The 26,869-nt window shown below is 43.1% G+C and overlaps 1 protein-coding gene across 6 annotated transcripts in view; it reads left to right on the top strand.

The window, feature by feature from the left end:
- The window catches only part of HPSE (heparanase), a 90,891-nt gene that overhangs the window by 43,613 nt on the left and 20,409 nt on the right, over nt 1-26,869 (top strand). For all 6 annotated transcript variants that reach the window (XM_069743248.1, XM_069743246.1, XM_069743249.1 and 3 more), the window contains 5 exons: nt 1,552-1,723; nt 5,010-5,057; nt 6,365-6,458; nt 16,465-16,571; nt 20,650-20,764. In XM_069743248.1, the coding sequence (XP_069599349.1) occupies nt 1,552-1,723; nt 5,010-5,057; nt 6,365-6,458; nt 16,465-16,571; nt 20,650-20,764 (536 nt within the window). The remainder of the gene's footprint in view (nt 1-1,551; nt 1,724-5,009; nt 5,058-6,364; nt 6,459-16,464; nt 16,572-20,649; nt 20,765-26,869) is intronic.

Below are 26,869 nucleotides of genomic sequence, written 5' to 3'. Positions count from 1 at the left end.
CACTCCCAATGTGCATAAGTCATGTTTACGTGGATGATGCGCTGCTGAGAACAATAATCCTTAGTGAAGCATACAAGATAATTTCACACGCATTTTGGTGATTTCATTCTATGATGAATGCATGATTATCGTGAACAATTGTTTCTTGCAATTCTCTTTCACAATAATTTTTCCGTTTAAGGGCACTCTCAGACCTCTTTCCAAATCAGTTCGAGCTTGAACCCCAATGCACGGACTGGCTGCCGGCTTCCTGATGTGAGCAAGACCATTTCATATATTTCTATGCAGTTGTCCTGCTCTGGTCAGGAAACCCATGACCAATCCGTGCATTGCGTCTGATATCGGACCGATTTTTCACGGACGTCTGAATGCACCCTAAGGCCAAATGCACACAATGAGTATTTGGTGAGTTCTTTACCCCAGTATTTGTAAGACAAAACCAGAAGTGGGTGATAAATACAGAAGTGGTGCAAATGTTTCTATTATACTTTTGTACTTTTGCTCTGACCGTTCCACTCTTGGTTTTGGCTTACAAATACTAGGATAAAAACTCACCAAATACTCAATGTATGCACCTAGTCCTAGGCTAAGTTCACTTTTTGCGTTTTTGCTGCATTTTTTTTCAACAGGCAAAACTTGCTCTCTTGGCAGTAAGGAAGCTGCTTACAAAAATCAGGTTTTACTGCATTCTTGTTGTTTCTTATGCACTTTGATAAGGTTTAGTAGCCTAAAAATAAGCCGATTTCATTTCCTTAGGTTTTTGCACCAAAAACGGAGAAAAAACTGATACCTGCGTTTTTTGCTGCGTTTTTGCACTTACCCATTATTTTTCTATGGATGAAAAAAACACAGAAAAAAGTGACATGCTGCAGTTTGCAAAAACTCACCAGTTTTCCAAATTGGTCAGGGAAATAAAAGCAAGGTGTGTACATAAGCTTTCTGAAATCTCATAAACTTTCCTGGTACTGTAAAACGCAGCTTAAAATTTGCATTAAAAAAAGCAGCAAAAATGCAAGGTGTGAACATATCCTAAGTGTGGGTTCTGATTTAAGTGAGAGAGAAGGCTTTCTCTAATTCCAAGCTTTTCATCTCAGGATTTTCTTTATTTTTTTTAAAATGCAGCAGTCCTGACTTATTTTGGTTGATATCATTTTCTACAAAATGTCAGAAGTAGCAGTGTTAATTCACATAAAAATTCAAGTTTCAATGGACTTTTCCTTTGTTCGTAAACTAGCTTCATTGATCAGCTGATGAAGGGCGATGTAGAATCCCCACATTGTTTGTGGAACTGTGCCTCATAGATAGTGTACCTTTTGTGGTGGCTGTGCCTGATATTGCAGCTCTGTGATTAACCTGCCTGATGCAATAGTAACAGACACTCATTAATAAAGGTAGGGAGCATAGCCTGGTGAATCATGGGGATGCTGAGAATCAGACTCCAACTATTTGGATAGTGATGGTCTGTCTGTAGATGGGCCATCAGTATTGTAGTCTTGGAGAACTGCTTTACTTATACCGTATTCTTTGTTCTTTTCTTTAATCTATGATCAGAACCCAACAGCTTTAAAAAGAAGTCTGGTCTGTACATTGATGGCACTCAGCTTGGCAAGGATTTTATTACTTTACATGACCTACTTGGCAAGTACAGTAGGTACAGAACCTCAGGTCTCTTTGGCCCAGACATCGGACAGCCAAAGAAATCCTCACAGAAGATGCTAAAAAGGTAAAACTATAATTATAAGCTTGTTTCTGCGTAGTGGTATGAAAGCTCCGGATCGCAATATCTTCTAAGAGGTCACAGTTTTCAGGATGTTCTTAATATTGAGCAGCAACTATAACCGGTACATCAAGAATTGTTATGGCTGTTCTACACATGAAAAACACAGATCCACATGTATCAAGCAATTTTTTACATAACCAAAGTCCTAAAAATGGTCATTGTTGTAAACTTCGCAACATTTTAGATCCCTGCAGTATTCTTACACAATGCTGATAAAATTGCCTCAGAGCACCAAGAGTAGACATTTTGAATAACTTGTAGACAGACTGATTAAGCCTAATGCCAGAAAAAGTTGTGTTTTTTTTTAACAAAAGGAGTAGGAGGGATGATGATTGATCATGATATAGATGCTGATATAGCAAAAAACATATTCTACAGCACTTTACAATTAAGCACGAACGGAGAATACATACAAATTAACCCATCATTCAACAGTTACAAGAGGGAGTGAGGGTCCTGCTCGCAAGCTCACAATCTATAAGGAAATAGGGGGGGACACAATAGGTAGAAAGTGCTGGTCATGTAGGGTTCAGCCATCATTGTAATTAAATAAGGCATTCCAAATAAGCTGCATGATCCAGTCATCAGCCAGTTGCTAAGTACAATTACCAGTGCTATTGGGTTTGTGGAAGATGTGGAGACTGATGAATAGGAGGGACCAGATTCTGCGGAAAATTTAGAGGCAACAGTGAAGAGTTGGGTTAGTGAGTTGAGGTGATGGGCCTGTCTAAAGAGATGTTTTTAAAGCTTGCTTAAAAATGTGGGAGCTTGGTATTAGTCGTATCTTCTGGGGTAGTGCATTCCAGAAAACTGGCAAACCGTGAGAGAAGTCTTGAAGACGGAAGTGTGAGATTCAGATTATGGAGGATGTTAGTCTTGGATCAGTTGCAGAACGGAGAGCACGGGTGGGACAATAGAGATGAGGGAGGAGACATAGGGTGATGCAGAATTGTGGAGAGCTTTGTGAATAAGAGAGATAAAGGGAACCTGTCACCCCCAAATCGATGGTGAGGTAAGCTCACCATCATCAGGGGCTTATCTACAGCATCCTGGAATGCTGTAGATAAGCCGCCGATGTTACCTGAAAGAGGAGAAAAAGACGTTAAGTTATACTCACCCAGGGGCGGTCCTGCTCCGATGGGTGTCTCGGGTCCGTTCCGGCGCCTCCCATCTTCATTCCATGACGTCCTCTTCTGGTCTTCACGCCGCGGCTCCAGCGCAGGCGTACTTTGTCTGCCCTGTTGGGGCAGAGGAAAGTACTGCAGTGCGCAGGCGCCGGAAAGGTCAGAGAGGTCCGGCGCCTGCGCATTGCAGTACTTTGCTCTGCCCTCAACAGGGCAGACAAAGTACGCCTGCGCCGGAGCCGCGGCATGAAGAACAGAAGAGGACGTCGTGGAATGAAGATGGGAGGCGCCGGAGCGGACCTGAGACACCCATTTGACCAGACGGCAGCGGGACCGCCCCTGGGTGAGTATAATCTAATGTCTTTTTCTCCTCTTTCAGGATACATCGGGGGCTTATCTACAGCATTACAGAATGCTGTAGATAAGCCCCTGATGATGGTGAGCTTACCTCACCATCGATTTTGGGGGTGACAGGTTCCCGTATTGTATGCTGTAGTGAATTAGCAAGCTGTGCAATGACTGGTAAAAGGTGGACACATTGGTGTAGCGGCTGGACAGAAATACGACCCTGACTGTCTCATTCAGGAAGTATTGGAGGGGAGAAAGTTTTGGTTTGAGGGAGACCAATCGGTAGAGAGTTGTAGTAGTCCAATGAGAATGAATAAGAGCAACAGTAACAATGTCGGTTAAAGATAGGTTAATAGAGGAAGGACAGACCTTCTCTGGTAATTTGTATTAAGGTGTGGATGAAGTCAGGGGAAGAGGTGTATAATTGAGTGCCAAGATCATAGATCTGATACTTGAAACAGGAATCAGGTCTGCTGTTTTGTCCAATAGGGGTAGTGCATAGAGAAAAGACAAGAAGGGGGTCTAGGACTGAGGCTTGAGGAACCCCGATAGTAAGGAGAAGATTAAAGGAATAAGAGCTGTCAAAAGATACAGTAAAGATGTAGTAGGTAACAAAGGTAGCAGGAGGACCAAGAAAGAGCAGTTTGTTTGAAGCCTAAAAAGTGGAGCACAGTGAGAAGAAGCTGGTGATCCACAATGTGAAATGCAGCAGAGAGATCCAGGTTTGTCAGTGGCAGCATTCTGGGGCACATGTAACACATCTAATGTAACACTTTTATGGGGAGCGGTAGAAAAGAACAGCAATTTTCTATTTTTTTTTTTTTTGGGGGGGGGGGGGTACATTTTACACTATTTATGTGCTGTGCAAATAAAATATTAACTTTATTCTGTGGTCAGCTTGATTATGGTGATATTAAACATTAAACCCTTTCATAACGTGCCGTAATTGCATTTCGCAAGTTGGAAGCAGGTATACGCTGTGGCATTGCTGTATATAGCACTAGCGGTCAGATGATGAAAGCTTCAACTCCCCCAAGAAAACTATTAAGCCCAGTAAAAAGTGGAAAAAAATGTTTTAGTAAATATAAAAAGCTTAACAATCGATATTTAGATGCGTTCTAAGAGAACATGTTTAAACACGTGGCCCCAATACACATTAGATAAACTTCATCTATGCTTTACGGGATCGGTGGACCCTTTGTGTTCCTGTGTATGATGTCAGGAGAGATAGTTGTCCGCTGAATACTTGTGTACGGCCAGCCATCTGCCTCCTCCCATAGAAAAGTGTCTTTCTCATGTGAGTTAGTTTTCTGTGGAGACTGACTCCACCAGAAGCCATTGTATGGACTGGAGAGCTGCGCAGTCATTGTGGAAAGCTACACTAACCATGGCAGGAGGACAACCAGTCATACCTATATAATAGTAACTACAACAAAATAATGTCCCCAACACATCTGTTATAATAAAGCTAATGTGGCCAACACACCATTAACTGATTGTGCAGCCAGCGGCAGACCGTGTGCCACAGCGGCTATAGGAGGCAAACGGTGCAAAAGTTTAATGAAACCCAATTACAAAAAATATTTATAGCCCCAACAAGTTAGAAAAAAATTGTCCCATAAGTTGGCCAACCCCTTGAAGCTTCAGCATACTCAGGTGGTTTACATCAAATGTAATAAAAATGTTACATTGTTGATAATGTTTCTAATTTTAGATTTTTCTAAACAATATTATTTTCCTTAATATTTCATTTTTAGCTTCTTAAAGGTTGGAGGTAAAGTCATCAATTCTGTTACTTGGCACCAGTAAGTGGTTTCATATCTATCCAATTTGGTGATGTTAAGATTAGTAGTTTCATTTAATTTAAAATCAGCATGGTATTCATTTAGTTAAACTCCGCCATATTGAATGTTGTCTCATATTTTTATGTTGTTTTCTCTATTAATTTTTTTTCTTTAGTCTTATTTTTTTTCTTTCCCTTATTTTTTCTCTCATGTCGCTCCTGTACCTTCTTTTTCTCTCTCTCTTATTTTGTCTTTTTCACCTCTACGTTCTCTTTTATTGACCTTTTCATTTCTTTTTAACTTAAAATGACTTGTATATTATAAAATACCAATACCGGATTATATTCATCGCCACTTCTTTTACTTCTTTTTTTAGAGTAAAATGTTACACAATCCTTTCAATGAGCTATAAAATTTCCAACGTTAGATGTCAATTGAGAAAAGACAGATCTTGTACTGCGTTGGAGTACTGGAGTACCATAATTCAATGATTTAGTTACATTTTGAAAAGTCACAAATAATTTAGAAAAAAATTATGGATATTGAAAATTGGAGCCATGATGATTTTGTCTCCACCATTGCTGGGTGTTCTTTAGTACTGAAAAAGATAAGTTTAGTCGAGCTTGATCGAATAATTTTTCAAAATTATTCCTTCATTCACATGTGACACCAGGACTAAGGCTATGTGCTGTGGATTTTATGCAGATTTTGTGCAGTTTTTATGCGAAATTGATGCGGATTTTGTGTGGTTTTTACCACTGCGGATCTCAATAATGGAAGGGTGCAGTAACGCTGCAGATCCGCACAAAAGAAGTGACATGCACTTTTAAATCCGCAGTGTTTCCGCGCAAATTTTTCCGCACCATCTGCACAGCTTTTTTTTTTCACATTGATTTACATTGTACTGTAAATCACAGGGCGTATCTGCAGCATTTCTGCGCGGAAAAATCTGCTGCGGATCCGCACTAATCCGCATTGTGTGTACATAGCCTGAGAATGGATGCAATGTTTGAAACACGTGGTTTGAAAGCTATAACAAACTGTAAATGGATTTTAACTGCATGAGAAAAAAAAGTGATTTTTAAATAACGGATTGAGCTTGACAACACTTGCCACTTTACAGTTATCTGAGACCCCCACTGTGCTGTGAGCAGTGGAGATGGTGCATGCTCTAATTCTTAGATTATAAAGAGTTGCTATTTTTTTTAATAATGTGGGAGGGGCTATGAATATAACCCCCCCCCCCCCGTAAGTTTTGACCTATAAATTGAGTTTTAGTTTTATAGCTAATGTATAATAAAAAAAAGTTTATATTTTGTTTAAAACAGTTATTATGTTGATGGCCGGACTGCATCTATAGAAGACTTTGTCAGCAGTGACATTTTGGACACTTTAGCTTCAGAAATAAAGACTGTGTTAAGGGTATGTATTAGTTTTTTTTGTTGTGTTGTTTTTAGTTGCATAAGATCTCTAATGAAAGATTTTAATGTTGAAATTATTAGTCTGCCATGGTGTGCTGCTGGAGAGATCAGCACAAATAGGGTCTTATCCAACGCAAAGTGAATTGATATAATCAAATTCTACTCATCAGATGGAGCTTATGATAAACCATATAAAGTTACCCGCTGTGGCAGACTTACGGGTCAGCAAGTGACCATGCTGTAGATGAATGAAGGGGTTAATGTGGATATGGTCCGCGCTGCCGAATGATCGTATGTCCAAACGTATTTTGAATAAAGAATGGTATATATCACCCCCTCCTGGAAGAGGAAGTCCTCAGTGGGCGGCACTGTGGTCACTTACCACATCTTTTTACAACTTCTGCCCTCTGCAGGTGTCTACAGGTCCTTCTCAAAAAATTAGCATATAGTGTTAAATTTCATTATTTACCATAATGTAATGATTACAATTAAACTTTCATATATTATAGATTCATTATCCACCAACTGAAATTTGTCAGGTCTTTTATTGTTTTAATACTGATGATTTTGGCATACAACTCCTGATAACCCAAAAAATCTGTCTCAATAAATTAGCATATCAAGAAAAGGTTCTCTAAACGACCTATTACCCTAATCTTCTGAATCAACTAATTAACTCTAAACACATGCAAAAGATACCTGAGGCTTTTATAAACTCCCTGCCTGGTTCATTACTCAAAACCCCCATCATGGGTAAGACTAGCGACCTGACAGATGTCAAGAAGGCCATCATTGACACCCTCAAGCAAGAGGGTAAGACCCAGAAAGAAATTTCTCAACAAATAGGCTGTTCCCAGAGTGCTGTATCAAGGCACCTCAATGGTAAGTCTGTTGGAAGGAAACAATGTGGCAGAAAACGCTGTACAACGAGAAGAGGAGACCGGACCCTGAGGAAGATTGTGGAGAAGGACCGATTCCAGACCTTGGGGAACCTGAGGAAGCAGTGGACTGAGTCTGGTGTGGAAACATCCAGAGCCACCGTGCACAGGCGTGTGCAGGAAATGGGCTACAGGTGCCGAAATGGGCTACAGAGAAGCAGCACTGGACTGTTGCTAAGTGGTCCCAAGTACTTTTTTCTGATGAAAGCAAATTTTGCATGTCATTCGGAAATCAAGGTGCCAGAGTCTGGAGGAAGACTGGGGAGAAGGAAATGCCAAAATGCCTGAAGTCCAGTGTCAAGTACCCACAGTCAGTGATGGTGTGGGGTGCCATGTCAGCTGCTGGTGTTGGTCCACTGTGTTTCATCAAGGGCAGGGTCAATGCAGCTAGCTATCAGGAGATTTTGGAGCACTTCATGCTTCCATCGGCTGAAATGCTTTATGGAGATGAAGATTTCATTTTTCAGCACGACCTGGCACCTGCTCACAGTGCCAAAACCACTGGTAAATGGTTTACTGACCATGGTATTACTGTGCTCAATTGGCCTGCCAACTCTCCTGACCTGAACCCCATAGAGAATCTGTGGGATATTGTGAAGAGAAAGTTGAGAGACGCAAGACCCAACACTCTGGATGAGCTTAAGGCCGCTATTGAAGCATCCTGGGCCTCCATAACATCTCAGCAGTGTCACAGGCTGATTGCCTCCATGCCACGCCGCATTGAAGCAGTCATTTCTGCCAAAGGATTCCCGACCAAGTATTGAGTGCATAACTGAACATTATTATTTGATGGTTTTTTTGTTTGTTATTAAAAAACACTTTTACTTGATTGGATGGGTGAAATATGCTAATTTATTGAGACAGGTTTTTTGGGTTATCAGGAGTTGTATGCCAAAATCATCAGTATTAAAACAATAAAAGACCTGACAAATTTCAGTTGGTGGATAATGAATCTATAATATATGAAAGTTTAATTGTAATCATTACATTATGGTAAATAATGAAATTTAACACTATATGCTAATTTTTTGAGAAGGACCTGTAGAATCGAGCATGGTGGTAGAAGAGAGAAGGGAACGCAGTGCCGTCACACAGCTGCTTTCACTCACCCTGCTTCTATCACCTCCCCCTGATGACATCTCGTTTCAGTGACAGGAGCTACAGAGGAGCGGTGACATAAGCTGTGTGGTGGCACTGCTGTTGCTTATCTCAGATTCCTTTCTACAATTGAACCCAGACATCTGCATTCGGCGGCAGTAATAGATAATATGGAAAGTGACCGCAGCGCTGCCCCCTCATGATGTCCTGTTCTGGGGGGATGATAGAAGGGAAAGTGGGAAAGGGTCTGCAGGGACATCCTGCTGACGTAGTCCTGTTTTAAAGTTCCCAGTGAATGCTGGGACTCAAACGAAAAATCACAGGAAGCAAAGAAAAAAAGGGAGAACAATAGGGAATTTTCATATAAAGCAAATTACAAATGTGGTTATGGCTTAAAGATAGATATTTGTAAAGGACATTTTATGTATTGAATAGCCACTTTAAGTGAAGGAAGGTTTTGACCTGTGCACATGGTGTCGCTGAGATGCTGTCTCAGCCACCGAGTATTCTCAGGGAAAGCCACTTCAGGAAAATGCTGGCAGTTAATGACCTCTTAACCGCCAAGAGCAAGCGACACTACTCTATCCTCCTCCTCCTCGACCTGTCGGCTGCCTTTGACACAGTGGACCATTCCCTATTATTACAAACCCTCTCATCCCTTGGCATCGCAGACTTGGCCCTATCCTGGATCTCATCATACCTAACACACCGGACATTCAGCCTCTCCCACTCACACACCACCTCCTCACCTCGCCCTCTATCTGTCGGAGTCCCACAAGGTTCAGTCCTAGGGCCCCTGCTCTTCTCCATTTACACCTTTGGCCTGGGACAGCTCATAGAATCTCATGGCTTTCAGTATCACCTCTATGCTGATGACACACAGATAGTAACATATAGTAACATAGTTAGTAAGGCCGAAAAAAGACATTTGTCCATCCAGTTCAGCCTATATTCCATCATAATAAATGCCCAGATCTACGTCCTTCTACAGAACCTAATAATTGTATGATACAATATTGTTCTGCTCCAGGAAGACATCCAGGCCTCTCTTGAACCCCTCGACTGAGTTCGCCATCACCACCTCCTCAGGCAAGCAATTCCAGATTCTCACTGCCCTAACAGTAAAGAATCCTCTTCTATGTTGGTGGAAAAACCTTCTCTCCTCCAGACGCAAAGAATGCCCCCTTGTGCCCGTCACCTTCCTTGGTATAAACAGATCCTCAGCGAGATATTTGTATTGTCCCCTTATATACTTATACATGGTTATTAGATCGCCCCTCAGTCGTCTTTTTTCTAGACTAAATAATCCTAATTTCGCTAATCTATCTGGGTATTGTAGTTCTCCCATCCCCTTTATTAATTTTGTTGCCCTCCTTTGTACTCTCTCTAGTTCCATTATATCCTTCCTGAGCACCGGTGCCCAAAACTGGACACAGTACTCCATGTGCGGTCTAACTAGGGATTTGTACAGAGGCAGTATAATGCTCTCATCATGTGTATCCAGACCTCTTTTAATGCACCCCATGATCCTGTTTGCCTTGGCAGCTGCTGCCTGGCACTGGCTGCTCCAGGTAAGTTTATCATTAACTAGGATCCCCAAGTCCTTCTCCCTGTCAGATTTACCCAGTGGTTTCCCATTCAGTGTGTAATGGTGATATTGATTCCCTCTTCCCATGTGTATAACCTTACATTTATCATTGTTAAACCTCATCTGCCACCTTTCAGCCCAAGTTTCCAACTTATCCAGATCCATCTGTAGCAGAATACTATCTTCTCTTGTATTAACTGCTTTACATAGTTTTGTATCATCTGCAAATATCGATATTTTACTGTGTAAACCTTCTACCAGATCATTAATGAATATGTTGAAGAGAACAGGTCCCAATACTGACCCCTGCGGTACCCCACTGGTCACAGCGACCCAGTTAGAGACTATACCATTTATAACCACCCTCTGCTTTCTATCACTAAGCCAGTTACTAACCCATTTACACACATTTTCCCCCAGACCAAGCATTCTCATTTTGTGTACCAACCTCTTGTGCGGCACGGTATCAAACGCTTTGGAAAAATCGAGATATACCACGTCCAATGACTCACCGTGGTCCAGTCTATAGCTTACCTCTTCATAAAAACTGATTATATTGGTTTGACAGGAGCGATTTCTCATAAACCCATGCTGATATGGAGTTAAACAGTTATTCTCATTGAGATAATCCAGAATAACATCCCTCAGAAACCCTTCAAATATTTTACCAACAATAGAGGTTAGACTTACTGGCCTATAATTTCCAGGTTCACTTTTAGAGCCCTTTTTGAATATTGGCACCACATTTGCTATGCGCCAGTCCTGCGGAACAGACCCTGTCGCTATAGAGTCACTAAAAATAAGAAATAATGGTTTATCTATTACATTACTTAGTTCTCTTAGTACTCGTGGGTGTATGCCATCCGGACCCGGAGATTTATCTATTTTAATCTTATTTAGCCGGTTTCGCACCTCTTCTTGGGTTAGATTGGTGACCCTTAATATAGGGTTTTCATTGTTTCTTGGGATTTCACCTAGCATTTCATTTTCTACCGTGAATACCGTGGAGAAGAAGGTGTTTAATATGTTAGCTTTTTCCTCGTCATCTACAACCATTCTTTCCTCACTATTTTTTAAGGGGCCTACATTTTCAGTTTTTATTCTTTTACTATTGATATAGTTGAAGAACAGTTTGGGATTAGTTTTACTCTCCTTAGCAATGTGCTTCTCTGTTTCCTTTTTGGCAGCTTTAATTAGTTTTTTAGATAAAGTATTTTTCTCCCTATAGTTTTTTAGAGCTTCAATGGTGCCATCCTGCTTTAGTAGTGCAAATGCTTTCTTTTTACTGTTAATTGCCTGTCTTACTTCTTTGTTTAGCCACATTGGGTTTTTCCTATATCTAGTCCTTTTATTCCCACAAGGTATAAACCGCTTACACTGCCTATTTAGGATGTTCTTAAACATTTCCCATTTATTATCTGTATTCTCATTTCTGAGGATATTGTCCCAGTCTACCAGATTAAGGGCATCTCTAAGCTGTTCAAACTTTGCCTTCCTAAAGTTCAATGTTTTTGTGACTCCCTGACAAGTCCCCCTAGTGAAAGACAGGTGAAACTGCACAATATTGTGGTCGCTATTTCCTAAATGCCCAACCACCTGCAGATTTGTTATTCTGTCAGGTCTATTAGATAGTATTAGGTCTAAAAGTGCTGCTCCTCTGGTTGGATTCTGCACCAATTGTGAAAGATAATTTTTCTTGGTTATTAGCAGAAACCTGTTGCCTTTATGGGTTTCACAGGTTTCTGTTTCCCAGTTAATATCCGGGTAGTTAAAGTCCCCCATAACCAGGACCTCATTATGGGTTGCAGCTTCATCTATCTGCTTTAGAAGTAGACTTTCCATGCTTTCTGTTATATTTGGGGGTTTGTAACAGACCCCAATGAGAATTTTGTTACCATTTTTCCCTCCATGAATTTCAACCCATATGGACTCGACATCCTCATTCCCTTCGCTAATATCCTCCCTTAAAGTGGACTTTAGACAAGACTTTACATAGAGACAAACCCCTCCTCCTCTCCGATTTTTACGATCCTTTCTAAACAGACTGTAACCCTGTAAGTTAACTGCCCAGTCATAGCTTTCATCTAACCATGTCTCGGTTATTCCCACTATGTCAAAGTTACCTGTAGATATTTCTGCTTCTAGTTCTTCCATCTTGTTTGTCAGGCTTCTGGCGTTTGCGAGCATGCAGTTTAGAGGATTTTGTTTTGTTCCAATCTCCTCACTGTGGATTGTTTTAGAAATGTTCTTACCTCCCTTCTGAGTATGTTTTCCTGGGTCGTCTTTGTTCGAGTCTAATGTTTTTCTTCCCGTCCCCTCTTCTTCTAGTTTAACGCCCTCCTGATGAGTGTAGCGAGTCTTCTGGCGAATGTGTGTTTCCCAGGTTTGTTGAGGTGTAGTCCGTCTCTGGCGAGGAGTCCATCATACCAGTAATTCACACCGTGGTCCAGGAATCCAAATCCTTGTTGTCTGCACCATCGTCTTAGCCAGTTGTTTGCATCAAGGATCCTGTTCCATCTCCTGGTGCCATGCCCGTCTACTGGAAGGATAGAAGAAAAAACTACCTGTGCATCCAGTTCCTTTACTTTCTTCCCCAACTCTTCAAAGTCCTTGCAGATTGTCGGTAGGTCCTTCCTTGCCGTGTCATTGGTGCCAACATGTATCAGAAGAAATGGGTGGACGTCCTTGGAGCTGAAGAGCTTTGGTATCCTATCGGTCACATCCTTGATCATCGCACCTGGAAGGCAGCATACTTCTCTTGCAGTTATGTCCGGTCTGCAGATGGCTGCTTCGGTGCCTCTCAGTAGTGAGTCTCCCACCACCACCACTCTTCGTTGCTTCTTGGCTGTACTTTTTGCTGTCACTTGTTGCTGTGTGCCCTTTTCTTTTTTGCTTGCTGGTATTGCTTCATTCTTAGGTGTGCCATCTTCATCCTCTACAAAGATTTGATATCGGTTCTTCAGTTGTGTGGTTGGTGATTTCTCCATGGTCTACATCTCTGGACCAGATATCACCTCCCTTCTAACCAGAATCCCTCAATGTCTGTCTGCTATTTCATCCTTCTTCTCCACTAGATTTCTAAAACTTAACATGGACAAAACAGAATTCATCATCTTTCCCCCATCTCACGCGACCCCCCCAATGAACCTATCCATTACAGTAAATGGCTGCCCACTCTCCCCAGTCCCACAAGCTCGCTGCCTCGGGGTAATCCTTGACGCTGATCTCTCCTTCAAACCACATATCCAAGCCCTTTCCACTTCCTGCCGCTTTCAACTCAAAAATATTTCACGAATCCGTTCATTCCTCAACCATGAATCTGCAAAAACCCTAGTCCATACCCTCATCATCTCTCGCCTTGACTACTGCAACCTCCTGCTCTGTGGCCTCCCCTCTAACACTCTCGCACCTCTCCAATCTATTCTAAACTCTGCTGCCCGACTAATCCACCTGTCCCCCCCGCTATTCCCCAGCCTCTCCCCTCTGTCAATCCCTTCACTGGCTCCCCATTGCCCAGAGACTCCACTACAAAACCCTAACCATGACGTACAAAGCCATCCACAACCTGTCTCCTCCATACATCTGTGACCTCGTCTCCCGGTACTTACCTACATGCAACCTCCGATCCTCACAAGATCTCCTTCTCTACTCCCCTCTTATCTCCTCTTCCCACAATCGTATACAAGATTTCTCTCGCATATCACCCCTACTCTGGAACCCTCTACCACAACACATCAGACTCTCGCCTACCATCGAAACCTTCAAAAAGAACCTGAAGACCCACCTCTTCAGACAAGCCTACAACCTGCAGTAACCACCGATCGACCAAACCACTGCATGACCAGCTCTACCCTCACCTACTGTATCCTCACCCATCCCTTGTAGATTGTGAGCCTTCGCGGGCAGGGTCCTCATTCCTCCTGTACCAGTTATGACTTGTATTGTTTAAGATTATTGTACTTGTTTTTATTATGTATACCCCTCCTCACATGTAAAGCGCCATGGAATAAATGGCGCTATAACAATAAATAATAATAATAGTTGATTTTCTGAGGAGGCATCCCATGAATTCTTGCTACTGGCATCTTTCTCTCCATGTTGTGAAGAAGAAGAGCAAATTGCTTCCTCTAGGAAAAATGAGCATGTCCCTTCTTTTAACCACTTCAGGGTTTTACGAATCCTGAAGTGGTTAAAGAAATAGTGTAAGACGGACATAAAACAGAACAAGTGATTCGTACAGCAAAGTCATTTTGAGATTACTGTGTACTATGTTTATTTTATTAGGCTTTGACAAAAAACGAACTTGCGGATACAAATGTGTATATATCGATCCCTCTTAAACATCGTGCCCATGGCACTAGAGGGAAGGAAGGGAAGGGACACACTCCCACAATCTTATAATCCTACAAAATTTCCCAGAGCATAAGGCCCCATATTGGACAGAACAGCGCAAAAGTCATATAAAAAATATACAAATTTGAATGACACAATATAATACAAAGACTCATATTTTAAAAAACCAAAGAAATGTAATAAACAAAAATGTATGTGATGAGAATGAGTGAATGACAAGATGGACAGTCCCAGCAAACCGAAAAACACATAAAAATGTATATAGGTGCACCCTAATGCCGCACATACTGTGATGAATAGTTAATTTAAATAGGGCAATAACATGCATAAATTCTGGGAAATGTAAGGGGTAGGAAAAAATAACCCCACAAGGAACCTGATTCAGTCCAATTTAGGAATATGAATCCGCTATCATCAGCTGGAAACCCCCTCCCATATTGCACATAGCCAAATATTAATCAAGAAAAGGAATATGCATGCAGGTTTACATGAACACCTGAGCCTTACACTATGGCTGGTCCGAATAACTAAAGCAATTGTTACCATCCACCTCTCGTGTCTCCCCTTTTCCTCATACAGTGCCGGCAAAAAAAATCTTTACAAGACTGCCAAATAGCAAAACCGGCTGAGCTGCACATAGCAATCAATCAGAGTGCAGCTTTCGCTTTACCAGAGAAGTGAAAACTGAGCGTTGATTGGTTGATATTTGCAACAAAGCCAGCTTTAATATTAGACAGTTTTTTATTATCTCCACCATTGTGTACACTTTTAAAAAGTGAAATTATGATGTGGATTTTATATGTAAAGTTTTTTTTTGCTGCGCAAATGTAAAGATAAGCTTGCAAGCAGGGCCCTCACTCCTCTTGGTATCTATTTTGAACTATGATTTCGGTTATGCTGTAATGTCTATTGTCTGTACAAGTCCCCTCTATAATTTGTAAAGCACTTCAGAATATGTTGGCACTAAATAAATAAAATTATTATTATAACTGTTCTAAAGTGCCGCAAATAGTGCTTACCCATGTGTGAATCAATGCTGGGTACGTCCACCGTGAGCCCCGACGCGCCTTTCGCATACTCAGCTGCCTCGGGGGGCTGTGTGGCAAGCTGTGTGTGTTGAATCTTTTATATCCCCTGTCTAATTGTGAATACCGGCCGTTCAGATCATGTGGCGCATGGGGGGCGGACCTCATCACCAATTCTGCGCTGTTTCCGGCCATCTCAGCGGCGCACAGATAGGGAATTGATCATTTGTAGACTAGTGTATATTAGTAAATCTACTTTATTTTGCCATAAAGCATGTGACACAAGTGTGATAAATGATCACTTTCGCATTGTGCCATCTATACAGGCAACATTTCTGCTGTTAGTGGTTGACTGCTGTGATCATGTGTGAAGCACGGCATAACATTGGTCTAGACTACTTAAAGGAGCACTCCCATCTATATTTCATCTATTAAATCATAGTATGAGTGTTAATATACTCACCTACAGCTGCTATCTCCGGTGTCCAAAGTAGTTCTTCTCCTGTTCTCAGTGACGTCTTCGCAATTGCGATTAGCCAGGCCACTATACTCTAATTGTGAGCTGAAGTGTCTTTTACAATGTAAGCCTATCTGGCCTCATTCTGACACACCATGGCATACTTTGTAAAAGCCACTTTCTGGCCTAGCAGAGTGCAGCATGACCTGAGGTGTTTGTGGAGGGGGGATGTCACTGAGAAGAGGAGAAGAACAGCACTTGACACAAAAGAACACAGTGGTAGGTGAGTATATTAATACACTCGCACTATATTGCTTGCACATACACACAGTTAATAAAAAATAAATGGGAGGGCTTCTTTAATAAAGACCATCAAATGACCACTGGACTCCCAGTATGGGAATGACATGGGGTTTAAAGGGTAGGTACATGATAACATGGTAGTGTAATGACATACATGTTCTATGGAATTTTTGGAAAACATTGGAAACCCCATAACGAATAATAACAATTCTCATTTTCTTTTTTTTCACTCATTATTGTTTTAGATAGTAAATGAAACTGTTCCAGGAAAGTTAATTTGGTTGGGCGAAACCAGCTCGGCATATGGTGGAGGATCTCCAGGATTATCCAATACATATATTGATGGCTTCATGTAAGTTGATCAATGTTTGCTAGTTATAAAAACTCCCACTTGTACCATGATGTGGAGATTATATTGTCCAGGAGAATATATTCACAGTGGGTTTAATTTATTAATACTTTCTACTACATTGATATCAATACTTTTCTGTCTTCCGAAAGTTTCAAAAATTGACACAATATCTGCAATGCTGGCTATTGACAGTCGTCAGATAACTGTTTGTCCTGTATTTATGTGGAACTGTCACGACCGACACTGGTAAATCCAGCAGACGACACAACATATACCAACAATGGGATGGAATGGGGAGAGGAAGTCCCTAACAGTAGGGAGCGAGGGATGGGGTACCTCCTGACTCCAATGTGTACCTGTCCCTAAACTCTCCTAACGCCCTATGCAAGTCCTTCCTCCCCCAGCCACCATCACATGCCTGGTCCCTGATTGTCACCTCAATATACCCTGGCTAGTGCACTGGCTGGCAAGGTCACTAGCCTCACCACTGCAGATGATGATAACACAGGGGAAGTGACAAACATGATACAGACAAAGTAAATGGAAATAATACTCAAAGACTTGCTCTGCTGCCAAGCTCCAGACATCCGAAAATAAGGCTCCAGAAATTTGAAAACCCTCAAGCAGCAGCAGCTATACCACTGACACCAGAAACCTCCAAACTTCTAGGCTGTTCTGCAAAGAAAACTCTATTACCGACAGTCAGCTGATACGTCATGTGACCTTTTAAAAGATGGTGGGAGTGGTCACATCCACTTCAGCTGACCAGCAACAAAGCAGCTGCCAGCAAGGAAACTGACATTAAATCTTGCTGGCCCGAAATGAAAAAAACTACATTTAAATAATAGCAGAACCAGAGCCGACACAAATTCATAATGAATCATGACAGGAACATGTCTTAAATTATTTTTACATCTAGTGGTTAGCATAAAATACATTACAAAGAAGAACATGTGTATCGTTTTTTTTTTCCTTAAATTCAGCAGGTGAAACAAGGCTCTTCTTTGCAAATTCTATTGTAATCTAGCGTTTAAGCATATATTTATGTGTTACAAAACTTGGCAGGAAAGAAGCCTAAGGCCGGTGTGACACTTGCAACTGCAATGCGAGAAACTCGCTTGAGTTTCTCTCCTCAATACCCGGCACTGCCGCCGGCTCTCAGGACCAGAGTGTGCGGCTGCATGTATTTCTATGCAGCTGAACGCTCAGGTCCGAACCGCCGGCGACAGTGCCGGGTATTGGGGAGAGAAACTCACGTGAGTTTCTCGCATTGCAGTTGCAAGTGTCACACCGGCCTAAGAAGTACACCTGTTAACAGCTTGAGATTTTGGTTTGGTAGTCACAATGTTTATACATTGATAAAGCAATAATCACCATTTATTGTAAAACTGCAAGGACAAAAATAGCAAGTAACAGAAAATGAGGGTTAGTGGCATGAACTATGGGCCTAATTCATTAAGGTATTGGCAGAATTCTGCCATAAAACACTTTAACATTAGTGCAAGATTGATGTTTTCACACCAGTTCCCCTACCAGCTTTTCCTAAATGGGTTGGAAGGGGAGTGGTGAATCCTGGCTAATTCATGAAAATGTATGCCACTTTAGTCCTTGACTGTACAGGAGTATATCTCTGGTGAAGGTGCAGTTCATTAGCTGTATGGCGCAAGTCAGAGGCAGGAGTATGGAACTCATGGGGTGAGCATGCCCCATAATCAGCAGGTAATGGCTGTGCGTTACAGCCAGAACTTGCCTGTAACAGTCCACCCATGATTGTTAATCTGTTAAATGCCACTGTCCAATTTTATCACTAAACAGTAAAATCACAAAAAGAGGACTTAGAAATACTTAAAAAAATTCAAAAAAGGCAGCTATCACTATCATGATGCAGTGGACCCATGGAGTTAAGGTGGCGGCAACACATGTGTAAAAATACCAATGGAACAACCACTTACAGCCTACCAATCCATGGGGGTGTATGGTTTCTTGGTATATTAATGCCCAATAAAGGCTTGTATGGAACACTGTTCACATACAGGTGATGCAAAGCATCCAGTTTAACAGCCTATTTACTGTATTAGTGACACCCATACTATTAGATCAGGTGGGCTGCCCAGCGCTATCCAAATGCATCCCATGTGAACAGACACCACAATTTACAAGACCAAATGGGCCCAGCTGCACCCTGAAAAATAAAGTGCAAAAATACATATAAAAATATGTGAGGTATTAGTCGTATTTGGCTTGTAACCCTCGTCTAGGGTCCTCACGCTTGCGAGTCCTAAGACTAAACAGCAGGGGCACAAAAAGAGGACTTCGAAATCCTCCAAAAAAAAAAAAAACAGTAGAAAAAAGGCAGCAATATATACCTGCCCAGGCCTCCAAACAAATGCACTATCAGGATGCAGTGGACCCATGTAGTTAAGATGGCGGCAACACAGGTGCAAAAAATACCGATAATAAGCCGATCGGTAAACCAAAAAAAATTCAGGAATATTACATTTATGGGGTTTTTTTTGTGGCTGCAATACCACAAAAAAAGCTATGAGTGATCAAAATTGCATATTTATCTCAAAATGGTATCAATAAAAACATTGTCCCGCCCCCCAAAAAGTAAGCTTTCAGAAAGCTCCATCGGTTAAAAAATAAAATGGCTACAGGTATCAAAAAATGGGGTCACAACCCTCCAAATTTAATTTTATTTTTTTAAACTTCTGATTTTTCACCACTAAATTTTTTTTTTAAATGGACATGTTTGACATCAACATAATCACACAGCCAATTTTACCACAAAATGTACACCGTAAAACAATTCCCCAAAAAACTTTTTTTTCACAATTTCTCCCCACTTTAAATTTTTGTTCCTGTTTTCCAGTACACGGTGATAAAATGAATGGTATCATTCAAAAGTACAACTTGGCCCACAAAAATCAAGCCCTCATATGTCTAAGTGAACATAAAAAATTAAAAGTTATGGCTCTGGGAAGAAGGGAAGGAAAATGCAAAAATGCAAAAGTGGAAATTGGACGCGTCGTGGAGGGGTTAAGACTGGCGTTTACAATGCCTGTCTTAATGAATTGACCCCTATATAGAGTATATTTATTTATGCTTAAATCCATGCAAAATGGTATTTGACATTTCCTAGATAATATGCACTGCTGAGAAAGAATCACATTAGTAAAGTATGTGCAATTATCTACTGTTAATGTCAGAATGACAGAGGCTTCATAGCTGGCTGACACCCCTTCAGACAGTACAGCGCTAGCACACCATTCATGGTTTTATCATTAATATACTCACCTACCACTACTCTCTCCCCGGGTTCCAGCACCATTCTGCTCCTCTTCTCAGTGATGTCACCGCAATTGCATCTAGCTGGCTCAGGCGATGTGTGAGCTGGAAGTCTTTTTAACATGTAAGTCTATGGGGCCTCGTTCTGACTCTCCAAAGCCTTTCATTGTGAAGGCCACTTCCGAAGAGTCGGTGACATCACTGAGAAGAGGACCAGAATGGTGCTGGAACCCGGGGAGAGTAGTGGTAGGTGAGTATATTAATACACTCACACCACATTACATGCACATACTGCACTGTATTATAGACACTTAATGAATTGAAAACGTAGTGGGACTGCTTCTTTAACTAAAATTTGACCAGTGGAATTGCAGTTTAACTGTTCTTGTTACCAGGTTGCTTTTCGCTGCTAGATTATTAAACACTAGAAATTGGCTAGGACAGAATGTCCCTATATTGAGGGAATGGCGGAATGTTGGGTGAATAACTGAGTAAAAAAGAAACAGGTTCAGGATTAGGGCCTCCTTGAAAAATTGGGCAAAATATTTAAAGTCTGGAATTGTAGAGATGAGTTTACCCAGTCTCCCTCATTACATACATAGTAACCCTACTTATTTTTATCCACTGTTGGTGGGTTGGATTTGTGCTGGATATTTTTTCTAATATAATTATCTGTATTATAAAATGATGTACAATAAAGCATTATAAACAAATCAAAACCTTGTCTGGTATCTAAGGCATCAGACAAGGTACCATCTAGAATTCTCTTCTTCTTTGTTACTTCAAACAGGTGGCTAGACAAGCTGGGGATGTCTGCTAAACTGGGAATTGACGTGGTCATGAGGCAGGCCTTGTTTGGTGCTGGCTCATACAATCTGGTGGATTCTGAATTTGAACCTTTACCTGTAAGTAAATATTTGGAAGTTTCTAGCAATATGGTAGTTTGTTTGATGGGAATATGCTTAGAAGTTCTCTTGGTCCAGCACTAAAAAATACTCGGAGGACACCTGAGCGTTCTCGGGAAATCTCGAGTAATGAGTATATTCGCTCATCACTAGTTGTCATACAGCATTATGCATCAGTTTAGCACAGCAATGTAACATAGTAAGATAGTTATTAAGGTTGAAGGAAGACTATAAGTCCATCTAGTTCAACCCATAGCCTAACCTAACATGCCCTAACATGTTGATCCAGAGGAAGGCAAAAATAACCATATCGCAAAGAGTAAGCTCCACATTGGGGAAAAAATCCTTTCCTGTCTCCACATACGGCAATCAGACTAGTTCCGTGGATCAACACCCTAACAAGGAATCTAGTATATATTACCTGTGTAGCGATTTCACTCACTCAGCTGCGAAGGCTGACACTCAGGAGACGTGTTCCTTTAAAGTTCACTGGGTTTATTGCTTCATAAACCATGAGGCAAAACAACAGAAAGCAAAATAGCCTTTGGTTCAGGCAAAGGAAAACAAGTGTCCAGTTCATCCGGCTCAGTCCTGAAGCCGAACACACTCAGGAGGGTTTCACCTCCACACATATCTCCTGTGTAAAGGATTAGCCAGTCTTATATAGGACTAACCACACCCAGTAATCTATCACATGATTAGCCATGTGGTCTGACATCACCACAGGTCCTGAAACACAAACATATGGTTATATAAAACAACGCAATATTCCGGGCTACATTACAGCAACAAGGCACTTATGTGGCACATACCTCCCATCAACTACACACCCTTTAGCCATGCTACATACCTCCCCCCTCTGCCTAAAGCCGTGGGGCTTGGCACTTTCTCCCACTAAACAAGGGATTCTTGATAGGGCATCCGCATTACCGTGCAGCTTTCCGGCCCGATGTTCCACATGGAAACTGAAGTCCTGCAGGGATAAGAACCAATGGGTGACCCTAGCATTTCTACCCTTCGTTTCCCTCATCCACCTAAGTGGGGCATGGTCGGATATCGGTCTAAATTTACGTCCCAGCAGATAGTACCGTAATGTGTCCACTGCCCATTTTATGGCCAAGCACTCCTTCTCAACGACTGAGTAGTTCTTTTCAGATGAGGACAGCTTCCTACTCAGATAGAGAACAGGATGCTCCTCCCCATGTAGTTCTTGGGAAAGGACTGCTCCCACCCCAACATCTGAGGCATCTGTCTGAAGAATAAACTCTTTCTTGAAGTTTGGGGCCATCAGAACGGGTTGCTTACACAAAGCGTTTTTCATTTCTTGGAAGGCTGACTCTTTCTTCGGACCACTTAACCATTACTGGTTTTGTCCCTTTTAGCAGGTCAGTCAGAGGCGCAGCCATCGTGGCGAAGTTTGGGATGAACCTCCTGTAATATCCCACGATTCCCAGGAAGGCTTTAACTTGCTTCTTGGAAACTGGTTTTGGCCACGTTTGAATTGCCTCCACTTTACTGATTTGGGGTTTTATTTCTCCGTGACCCACTATGTATCCAAGGTACTTAGCTTCTTCTTTACCCAAGGCACACTTCTTTGGGTTTATAGTAAATCCGGCCTCTCTTATAGCATCCAACACCGCTTGGACTTTCTCCAGATGACTCTCCCAGTCCGGGCTAAAGATGACGATATCATCTAGGTACGCAGCAGCGTAGGCCTTATGGGGTGCAAGAACTCTATCCATAGCCCTCTGGAAGGTCGCCGGAGCTCCCTGTAGGCCAAACGGCATCCGGGCATACTGGAAGCATCCATCAGGTGTCGAAAAGGCTGTCTTCTCCTTGGCTTCCTGCGCCATGGGGATCTGCCAATACCCCTTTGTCAGATCCAAGGTGGATATATATCTGGCGTGCCCAAGCCTTTCGATGAGCTCATCAATACGGGGCATGGGATAAGCGTCGAACTTGGAGACCTCATTCAACTTCCGATAGTCGTTGCAAAACCTCCACTCTCCATCAGGTTTTGGGACCAGGACAATTGGGCTTGACCAACCGCTCTTGGATTCCTCAATGACTCCAAGCCTCAACATACGCTCCACTTGACGAGCCTCAGGAATACGATAAGGTTTCACATTCACCCGCACATGGGGCTCTGTTAGGACCTCGTGCTCTATGACCTTCGTGTATCCTGGCAATTCTGAAAACAGGTCCCTGTTTTTCTGGAGTAACTCCCGGCACTGCTGTTTCTGGGTTTTCGATAGCGTCTCTGCTATAGTAACCGCTCCAACCTCACCTTCTGGGTTGCTTAACAATGACGGAGTAACTGTCGGCTCTCTATCTTGCCATGGCTTGATGAGGTTGACATGGTAAACTTGGAATGGTTTCCGTCTTCCTGGTTGGTGAATTTTATAATTTACCTCACCAAGTTTCTCGACAACCTCATATGGCCCTTGCCATTTGGCCAAGAACTTGCTTTCCACCGTTGGAACTAACACCAGAACTCGGTCTCCCGAATTGAACTGCCTCACTCTTGCAGACCGGTTGTAGACCCTGGCTTGAGCTTCTTGTGCTTGGAGAAGGTGTTCTTTCACGATAGGCATCACCTTTGCAATCCTCTGCTGCATCAGGGCCACATGCTCAATGACGCTTCTGTGGGGCGTGACTTCGGCTTCCCAGGTTTCCTTGGCTATATCCAGGAGTCCTCGTGGATGTCGGCCATATAGAAGCTCAAACGGTGAGAACCCTGTGGAGGCCTGTGGAACTTCACGAATGGAAAACATCAGATAGGGTAAGAGACAATCCCAGTCTCTACCGTCTTTCTCTATAGCTTTTCTCAGCATGCTCTTTAGAGTCTTGTTAAACCTCTCAACAAGACCATCCGACTGGGGATGGTACACCGAGGTCCTCAACTGGGAGATCTTCAGGGCTTTGCATAACTCCCTCATCACCTTGCTCATGAAAGGTGTACCCTGGTCAGTCAGGATCTCCTTTGGCAGACCTGTCCGGGAAAAGACATGGACCAACTCGCGGGCTATGCTCTTTGAGGAAGAATTCCTCAAGGGAATTGCCTCAGGATAGCGTGTGGCATAGTCCAGGATGACTAATATATACTGATGGCCCCGAGCTGATTTAACTAAGGGACCGACCAAGTCCATGGCAATTCTCTCGAACGGTACCTCAATAATGGGCAGTGGCACAAGGGGGTTCCGGAAATGAGGAGTAGGAGCAGTTAGCTGACATGTAGGGCAGGACCTGCAATAGTTCACTATTTCCCGGTGACACCCAGGCCAATAGAACCTCTGCACAACCCGTTACTGCGTTTTTTCCACCCCTAGGTGTCCACCCAAGATGTGTGAATGGGCCATGTCCAACACTTTCCGTCTATACGGACCCGGCACTATCAACTGCTCTACCAACTCCTCCCTTATCTTCGTGACCCGGTACAACAATTCCCCCCTCAACAGAAAATGGGGAAATCTTTTGTCTGCCCCCGGCTCCTGTACCACCCCGTCAATAACTGTGACATTATTAAAGGCTTCCCTCAGAGTGGGGTCCCTATGTTGGGCAGTCCCAAAATTTTCACCGGTAACCTCTAACTCCAGAATGTTAGATGTAGGGGATACTTCCTCCTCATCCCCAACCAGAACACAAAAAGGAAAGCTGTCTGCCTCTGGGTGTGGCGATACCGTTCCAGGGTTCACTGGTTCCCTGCCAGGGAGCTCAGAACCCTTTCCCCACAAATCCCAAAACAAACAGAAATCCCGGCCAATAATTATAGGGTGCAACAAGTCCTGAACTACGCCGACTATGTGGGATTCAGTGCCACATGCCGTTTCAATGTCCACCCTGGCCATAGGGTAGTCCTTTGCATCACCATGTATGCACCGCACTCCGACCTTCTTTCCTGGGAGCAGATGAAGAGGATAAGTGGCCCTCACCAGGGTCACTAGGCTCCCCGAGTCTAACAGTGCCGTTACTGCTCGACCGTTCACCTTTACGGGACACGCTTGAGGTCCCTCGTTGGATGGAGAGTTCACACTACAGACTGGATACGCATAGTATGAACAACGGCGTCCCATGCTGCAGTCCATCTGCTCAGTGGCTTGGGAACAACGGGCAGCTATATGTCCTGGCTTGTGGCACCTCCAACAAATAACATCACCCGTGGGGACTTGGGCACCACCTCCCCCGCCCTTTGTGACCTTGGACGCACCACCCCTTTTTGGGACTCAGCTGCCCTCTGGGACCCCCAGTACGGCATGGGCTGCCTCCCGAAGGAGCCTTCCAACCCTTGGTATCTCTCAACCAGTCCGATCAGCTCGTCGGCATTCTGGGGATCACCCTGGGCAACCCAAGACTGTATAGGCCTCGGGAGGGAATGGACAAACCGATCCATCATCACCCGTTCTACCATCTGTGCAGGCGCAGAGGTCTCTGGCTGCAGCCATTTCTGGACCAGGTGCAACAGATCAAACATTTGGGAACGAGGTGGTTTGTCCCGGTGATAGCCCCAGGAGTGAACTCGCTGTGCCCTGACAGTCAGTGTCACCCCCAGACGTGCGAGAATCTCGGCTTTCAATTTGTGATACTCTTTGGCATCCTGCAAGGTCAAATCATAGTACGCCTTCTGGGGTTCTCCCGTCAGGTATGGCGCAAGTACCTCTGCCCACTGCTCTGGCGGAAGTTTTTCCCTCTCAGCGACCCTCTCAAACACCGTCAGGAAGGCCTCAACATCATCCCCGGGAGTCATTTTCTGCAATGCACGTCTTACCGTCTTCCGGACGTGGGTGTCATCAGCCAAACCTGGGGTTGGGGCGCTCGCCTTGCCCTGGATGGCGGTTGCCAGAAGCTGCATCTGCTGCTGATGCTCCTGCTGGCTCTGTTGTAACTGCTGCCGTTGCTCCTGCTGACTCTGCCGTTGCTCCTGCTGGCTCTGTTGTATCTGCTGCTGGCTCTGTTGTATCTGCTGCATCAACAGCCTGTTGGTCTCTTGCTGCCTTTGCTCCTGCTGGACCAAGTGTTTCAGCAGGTCCTCCATTTTCTCCGGCAATGCTTGCTGGCTTGCAACAGCCTTGACCCAGGACATTCAAAAATAAACTCACGTCTCCGCTGGGAACGCTGCCCGCATTCTCCACCAATTGTAGCGATTTCACTCACTCAGCTGCGAAGGCTGACACTCAGGAGACGTGTTCCTTTAAAGTTCACTGGGTTTATTGCTTCATAAACCATGAGGCAAAACAACAGAAAGCAAAATAGCCTTTGGTTCAGGCAAAGGAAAACAAGTGTCCAGTTCATCCGGCTCAGTCCTGAAGCCGAACACACTCAGGAGGGTTTCACCTCCACACATATCTCCTGTGTAAAGGATTAGCCAGTCTTATATAGGACTAACCACACCCAGTAATCTATCACATGATTAGCCATGTGGTCTGACATCACCACAGGTCCTGAAACACAAACATATGGTTATATAAAACAACGCAATATTCCGGGCTACATTACAGCAACAAGGCACTTATGTGGCACATACCTCCCATCAACTACACACCCTTTAGCCATGCTACACCTGTAACATTATACTTTTCAAGAAAGGCATCCAGTCCCCTCTTAAATTTAAGTAATGAATCACTCATTACAACATCATGCGGCAGAGAGCTCCATAGTCTCACTGCTCTTACAGTAAAGAACCCGCATCTGTTATTATGCCTAAACCTTCTTTCCTCCAGACGTAGAGGATGCCCCCTTGTCCCAATCTCAGGTCTGTGATTAAAAAGATCATCAGAAAGGTCTTTGTACTGTCCCCTCATATATTTATACATTAAAATAAGATCACCCCTTAGCCTTCGTTTTTCCAAACTAAATAGCCCCAAGTGTAATAATCTATCTTGGTATTGCAGACCCCCCAGTCCTCTAATAACCTTGGTCGCTCTTCTCTGCACCCGCTCTAGTTCAGCTATGTCTTTCTTATACACCGGAGACCAGAACTGTGCACAGTATTCTAAGTGTGGTCAAACTAGAGACTTTTATAGAGGTAAAAATATGTTCTCCTCATGAGCATCTATGCCTCTTTTAAAGCATCCCATTATTTTATTTGCCTTTGTAGCAGCTGCCTGA

The sequence above is a fragment of the Ranitomeya imitator genome, chromosome 1, assembly GCF_032444005.1.
Source record: "Ranitomeya imitator isolate aRanImi1 chromosome 1, aRanImi1.pri, whole genome shotgun sequence".
Lineage (NCBI taxonomy): Eukaryota > Metazoa > Chordata > Amphibia > Anura > Dendrobatidae > Ranitomeya > Ranitomeya imitator.
This window is presented reverse-complemented; position numbering and strand designations above follow the sequence as displayed.